The sequence below is a fragment of the Pinus tabuliformis genome, chromosome 8 (genome assembly GCF_031772625.1).
Source record: "Pinus tabuliformis cultivar Carrire ecotype Pingquan chromosome 8, CPIR1, whole genome shotgun sequence".
Classification (NCBI taxonomy): Eukaryota; Viridiplantae; Streptophyta; class Pinopsida; order Pinales; family Pinaceae; genus Pinus; species Pinus tabuliformis.
In genome coordinates this window covers 1,080,019,173-1,080,026,609 of record NC_142294.1, presented here as the reverse complement: position 1 = coordinate 1,080,026,609, position 7,437 = coordinate 1,080,019,173, and the positions used below count along the sequence as shown (strand labels likewise).

At 32.5% G+C, this 7,437-nt stretch overlaps 1 protein-coding gene across 1 annotated transcript; it reads right to left on the bottom strand.

Moving 5' to 3' along the window:
* Nucleotides 1-2,438: 2,438 nt before the first annotated feature.
* LOC149239068 (basic blue protein-like) lies at nt 2,439-3,330 on the bottom strand. The gene is made up of 2 exons (XM_089367057.1): nt 3,034-3,330; nt 2,439-2,845 (listed from the first exon to the last, which is right to left on the bottom strand). Exons 1-2 carry the CDS (start codon nt 3,224-3,226, stop codon nt 2,649-2,651), a joined length of 390 nt encoding a protein of 129 aa, XP_089223183.1. The 5' UTR covers nt 3,227-3,330; the 3' UTR covers nt 2,439-2,648.
* Nucleotides 3,331-7,437: the final 4,107 nt, after the last annotated feature.

The following is a 7,437-nucleotide window of genomic DNA, read 5'->3' as shown; positions in this document are numbered from 1 at the left end:
AAATCTAGGACTAGGATTGGCTCACTAAGAAAATCGAAAAGAGGCTTAATCATTGGGCACACACCTAAATTTCTCTTGGGTGTCGAAATGTTCTAATTAAATCAGTCATCCATAGCATCCCCATATATTGGATGCATATCTTTAAGCTCCCAAAGGGTGTGATCAATAAATTAAATTCTATCACATCTCGGTTTCTGTGGGCAGGCACAAAAAGAGAGCGGAAAATTCACCTTTCAAGTTTGGATTTGATTAACCTTCCCATTCCCTTGGGTGGATGGGGGTCAAAATATATCACTTCATTCAACTTAGCTCTTTCACTGAAAAAAAAGTTGGAGAGAAATCACCAGCGAAGGTCTCTGGCAACAAGTTATCTGTGCAAAATACTTAGAGAATCAGGGTTTCATTCTCTAGCTACGTGATGGAGCACTGAACCCTTCCAAGGTCTCCTACTCTTGGTGCAAACTTCTTTCGAAAAAACATTGGTTTTTTGGAAATCTCAAATGGGCAGTTGGCTCTAGCTCTGCTCCAATAATCGGCCTAGATTCACTTGCAGGTACGAATGGCCCTCACCTATTATCTCGTGATCTAATCACCTTCTTAAATAACATGAGATTATTTACGTACAAAGATTTAGCAAACACTTCCCTCTCCTCTTCATTTCATATGCACTAGAAAGATGAGCTTCAACTTGAGATTCCTGAGACAATGATTTTGAAATGGCAAGTTTACGTTACCAGTCTTAAACTTTCTTGGATAGTCTTATCACCTAAAGATGACAGGTTGTTATGTTATCGATCAATGTAGGGGAGAGTAAATGTAAATGAAGCGTACAATCTTATCTCTCTGCCCCCTAGACAGATGAGGGTTCACTCTTGGATGGTTCGGGCTTAGAAATGGGATTTCCCCTTGAAACTCAAATGTTTTTGATGGGTTGTTGCTCATAATCGCATTCTCACCTGGGAAACCCTTTGCAAAAGGGGTTTTCAAGGCCCTCGATGTTGTAGTCACTGCCTTTCCTCTTGAGAAGACTCTTTTCGCCTCTTTTTTCTCTGCCCCTTTGCCTCTTCAGTGTGGAATGGGGTGCTCCATATGATAAATTATCCTGTTGCTTGGGAGGGTCCCAATATCATCTCTTGCCTTGGTTGATGGATGCTGGACCACAAACCTCATCGTACTTTCGCTTTCTTTATCATTTGGGGTATTTGGAAGTATAGAAATGCCTTCATTTTTTAACATGTTTACCAAATATTTGGAGAACCTGTTGTAGCATCCTCTTCTACTATTATGAATTTCTGGTTCCTTTGACATCTAATCAAATTTGTCCTCCTCCTCCTAGAGACCTTTGGTCTTCCTACCCTGTGGGGTTTTTCAATGGTGCTTCCTCTTTTGACTCTTGTGGATGCGGCATGGCCATCCACATCAACCTTGAGCGCTTTTATAGATTCTATTGGCACTGTGGCTTGGGCACCAATACTCGGGCCGATATTCTTACACTTTGAGCAGTTCTTCACTATACATTTTGGCTTGATCTCAGGTCCCTCTCTATTTTTGGAGACTCCAAATTAGTCATTGAATGGGAAAACAACACGGGCTCCTTAAATTCTATTGCTCTCAAATCCTGGAAGGTTCACATCAAAGTTATGTCTACGGTTTTCCATCATTTATCTATCCAGCACATCAACAGAATTCAAAACAGTGAAGCCTACCACCTATCAAAAAAGGGTTGCAGCTTTGTCCCATATCAAATTATATTCAACTGATTCGACCTCGGGACGCTAACAGGGGAAGGTATCATTCCTATTTAAAATGAACAAGGAGCTTGTTGGGATACTCTACCTCCCGTGATACCCTAGTTTTTGTTATATTTATCCTTATGTGATATTCTAAAAGTGTTAATTTTTTTGTGGCTACTAAGTGTTATGTTCAAATATTTTTAGCATTGGTAAAAAAACAGATTTGTAAGCTCTAAGAACACTCCCTATTAACATCCATGATGTATAGATCAACTATATGCATTTTGTTTTTTCTATTTTATAATATGGCTATGGAGAATCTCATGTCCCAAACATATGTACTTTCTCTCACAATAAAAAGCAGTTTTTTTCTGTGAAGAAAAGAAAAACCGTGAATTAGTAGGGGAGAGATGAAAGCGTGAGTCCAAATCAGAATGGATTTGTTTATTATGTTAAAATAACTTAAATTATTAAAAATCCGGTGAAAATAAATAAATCAAAATGGAATTGAATTGAATCTATACACGTTATTAAGTCAGGTCCGGCAGAATGTGTGAGTGCTTCAATTTTTTATCATGTGAATGGTCCCAATCTTCAATGGCTATTATCAACTTGGTGAAGGATGTGGGGGCAATGGAATTCAATTTGTACCCAAATATTTTTTGAAGTCACACAAAAACATTGACGGATTTGAACCCAACAAGATCTGTCAAACGATATATATATCATTATCACTAAACGATCAGAATTCACAATACATGACACAGAATGTGCTCCGATTCTGCTAAATCGAGATCTACACATTTTATATAGATAGTCATGGAGGGCAAACCGCGGATTATAGCGCAGCATTATTTCTATATATAGTTTTAACCCAACAAGACTTATATAGCATGTGTATGAGCAGAGTGGAACTTATGTTGCAATGACTGCCATCTTCATGCCGGCAGTGCAGTGGCTGGGAGAACTGCAGACGAAGTAATTCCCGCCCTTACTCAGAGTAACTTTATCGCTGCCAGAAGTGAGAGGACGAGACCCTGCCGTGCTACAGCTCCTGTACGCTGCAGCGTTCACTACCGCCAGGTTGTGCGCTGATGGATCGTAATTAAACACTGCACACATGACACATGCCCTCTTTAATCATTAAATATTTATACATGATCATATAATATGGACACCTTTATTTATCTTGATGGTAGATTCTCACACAATATAGACATTTCATATTATCTATAAAATTATATGACGTTCCCAAATTTATAATAAAAATAAATTCAAAAATTATATGGAAAAAATTTACCCAGAATGTCACCGGCCTTGAATTTTTTGCCAAGAGCCCATGACTGGCTTTGCAAATTCCAGCCCTGGCTACCCCCAACGACGTAGGTAGCCCCTTCAACAAGATGCACGCATTGAAGAACACAGATGATGATAATACCACCCACCACCCTATTATCGTTAACTACCCTCGCAATGCCTCCTCCCTGCGCCATTCTTGTTTTTTCACAGAAACGAGACACCTCAAAACAATAGCAATAAGATGAAATCTCTATTTTCTTCCCCTCACATATGGAGAATATGAGCGACTTGAATGAAGGGAGGAGAGGGGAAAGGGCTATATATAATAATCCCAAGCGGGTCCTGCACTTCAGTAGGCTCGGCTACTTTACTCAGGTTTGGCTTTGGACGAGACAGTCCTTTTTATTAAATTTTTATTTTTATTTATTAGTTCTTGTATCTGTGGTAGATGTAATTAATTTAAAAAAATAAATAAATATATTTTAATTTATAAAAATAAATTAGTTGGGGAGCTCATACTTGCTGAACCATTGGAACATTACAATGGAGATTAATAAGGTTATTTATAGGTTTCTTTTGCTCCAAATACAATTGACATAATATCATAGGCTACAAAACTATGTGCCCAAAATCACTAGTTGTAGACTATAATTCCCGAGGCAAAATTAATCCTAAAATTGTGGAGAGCATATATAATGCATTGAATGTGCAACTAACAAATATTGAATTGAGTAAGTGACAAATTCTGAATGTACAAGTTTTTATAGTCGGTAATCATGTTGTTGATGTAATTCTTCTAGATATAAATTGTGTAGAGTTTATGTAATGTTTGACATTTTGAGTGAATACTCCACCCATAATTAGGGACAAATAAAGATTAAATGGTTATGATAGAGTGTAGGACCAATATTTAAATAAAATTCTGATTGGTATCCATTCATAACAAATGAAGAGATAATGTTAAATATATCCTTTAAGAAAGTGATAAATTGGGAAACAACTTTTATACCTATTTGTTTGAAATATTAAAAAAAAAATCTCTTAAAATAAAAAAAATTAATAATAATAATAATAGTAAAGTTTATATATATAATTAAATAAATAAATCCAGTTATATTCAAAACCAATTAAACTAAAATTAATATAAAAACCAATACCTATTATCACATTCCTCACTGAAATTGGTTCAAACTATTATCTATAAGAATGGGAGGCATTGAGAACAACCATTTTTATAAGGGAATAATGATCATGAACCAAGATATGCTTTTGATTAAAATTAATAAAAACGATAAGGTAAAAAAATAATAATGTAAAGAATTATAAAGTATAAGATGGTTGAAGAAGACCAATTATGTATAAAAGTCATTTAAAAAAATAATAGAATACACATAATGTAAATATTTAACAACATTGGCTTGAATCCTAGAGTTCACTTCAAATGACAAAAATATCAATTAATTAATTTATTTGTTTTTAAATTCATAGTAAAAATAATAACCAAAGAGAAAAGGGAAAAAAAATAGAGGGAGGTAAATAGAGTAATCTATGGAGTACAATAGAGAGGGGATAAAAGATTAGATGATGAGTGAATTAATGGGGTAGCTAGGGGATAAAAGATTAGATGATGAGTGAATTAAAGGAGCTGCTGAAAATAAAAGTAAAAAAAATGAGGTAAATAAATTATTATTTCTGTATATTATATAATTCTAATTACCGTGAATAATAGAATGTAGTAAGCCAAGGTTTATGATTGCCACAAGCGCTAGGAGTAAAGCTACGATTACTGAAAAGAAGAAAAAAAATTGTGTAAAAAGGGGGGATTAAACCAAGACTAAAGGGCTCATGAAATTAAAAAGAAAAGTATAAAAGAGGAAGGCTCATGAGAGGTGCTAGTAGTAGGGTTAATTTTAGAGAGATGTTGAATTGGAAGTTTCCAGGATTAATTTAATTTATAGTTGTCAGCTTGATTACATTATTTTGGTTTGTTTCTCAATTTCAAGGGTTTCTCTAATGATTCAATGAGGGTAAAAGGAATAAGAAGAAATAGTTTTGAAGTCATAAAGACTAATGAGTTGTTTGGATTTTGAGAATGCTCCACGATGGCTGATTTAAATATATGATTACCTTCATTTTCAACAATATTCTCTTTAATATGAGCCTCGAAAGATCTTCATTTCTAGCTTATGTATGTTTTTCCATAGGAGTAAAGGATTTGAGATACTCCTACTCTTAGCATAGGATTAGATTTGTCTTTTGAAGATCTAACTTTTCGTTAAAGGATGGTACATGATTTAAAGAGGGTTTTTATATTCTTTCTTGTAAAAAATTTGACACATGATAAATTGTTATCAAAAGAGAGATAATAAAAACATAAAAGCAACAAAACATGGACATATAAAATTATCCATTAGAATTGAAGTTTACTTATATTGTCTTTGTAGTATGGGTGTGTAAGAATTCACAAGGAATGACTTTGCTCATGTGTAATGGTGTACATAACTACTTCTACTCTTATTTTTCAGTCACCCTTTTATTCTATCCCCATGAACTTTGTGCCTCAAATCAACACGTGGATGATTTGATTGCTATGGGATTCACAAACTAGGATTGGAGTGGAGTAGAATGCTAATAGTGGGATTTCTTTTCCCACTTGAAGAGGCCTCTAATAGAAGGAAAGATTAATTAAGATTTTGAAATCAGGTAGAAAGCAATAGAAACTAGATTAGATGGGAAGCAAAGAAATGTAAATTAGGTTAGATTAGGTGGGTTTTTGTAGCTTACTTTTAAAAAATATTTTGATTGGAAGGAGATTTTGGAGGAGCAATTTTTCTTGGTTCCATACCTTGGTTCCACCGTGGATTGAATTTGCTAACTTTTTTCTAAAGGCCCATTGAGCAACAAAATATACAAGGATCAAAGGAATATATTGTATGAAATGATTTGGCACAATTATAAATATTTTTAGTAGAAAAAATTGGTTGCAATCAACTATAAAAATGTATATTGTTTAATTTAAAAATGATCTTGAATTTAATTTACCTATAGAGCAATGGGAGTACCGGCCTATATCAAAGTTAAAGTAGTAGAAAGCATGTGCTATTAAGCCTAAGCATATAAAAATAAGAATGAAAGGAGATACTAAGATACAACAATGGTTGACAATGGTATTAAGGGTAAAACGAGAAACTTGTGAAAAGAGGTAGTGATAATATTAAGATATGTTGGGGGAGGATTGAGTTACAAGTGGTTCAAATGTGTATTGTTGTGTTGCATGTGAATGCACATAATAATGATCATAAAAAAATGTAAAGTTTATTTAAAGTTTTGAAAAACATGCTTTGAGCATTGTAAAATGGAAAGATATAAGAACACTTAAACGTTAAGTACTCATTTTTAATGAAATATAATTTTTGAAAATTTAATGTTTAAAGAAATGTTATTTCCAAAAACTCCATGAAATCTTATAATAAATAATATAAATACATAAAATTCAATAAACTTCAAACTATTCAAACAAAAGAAATGATAAAATATAAGAAATGTCAAACAATTAGTATTAAAACAATAGTGGCATCAATACTATAGTTTCTTTTCATATGGCTATTAATATTCATAGAAAATTGACCACATTACATAATTAATAATTGTTCTTTTAATCATGTGCATTTAATTCTAATATATTTAATATTTTGTGATAAAATTAAAAAATAGATACTCCAAATATATTTTTGAATATATATATATATAAAATACTATTGAATTCAATTCCAAAAATTATATTTAACTTTTTCAAATAAAATTAAAATATTAAATCACTTCACCTATACAATATATTTTTAATATATATATTTACATATATATATATAATATTAATGAGTTCCATTCCAAAAAAAATATATTTAACTTAATAAGTCACCCCACCTCTACAATATATTCTTGAATAGAATATATATGTTTATATACTCGATTCTAAATATTGTAATAGTAAAAAAACAAACATTTGATAAACTAATTTAAATTCACCGTAATATCTCAAAGAAAAAAATAATAAAAAGATAAATAATGTAGCGGCCAAAAGCAACGCGCCACTATCTCCACAACGTAGGTACTGTAACTATAGATACTGCGGCATAAAGTATTAAAAGTCACTATTTTTTGAAAAGGCTCCACTCGAAGTGTGACGTGATATAATTATAAGTTACATACTGCGGCATAAAGTATTAAAAATCACTATTTTTTGAAAAGGCTCCACTCGAAGTGTGACGTGATATAATTATAAGCATGACATAGTACAAATTCCAAAACATTCATTGCCATCCATAATCAAATTCCGCTATTATATATATTATTGCGACAATGAAATTCTCTAATCAAATTCTGTTATTATACATTATTGCGACAT

Bases quoted from the DNA above. Each gene is read 5' to 3' on its own strand.
- LOC149239068 (XM_089367057.1), bottom strand. From the start codon at position 3,226: ATGGCGCAGGGAGGAGGCATTGCGAGGGTAGTTAACGATAATAGGGTG. The intron at 2,846-3,033 runs GTAAATTTTTTC...TCATGTGTGCAG, and splicing joins CAAGGCCGGTGACATTCTGG to TGTTTAATTACGATCCATCA.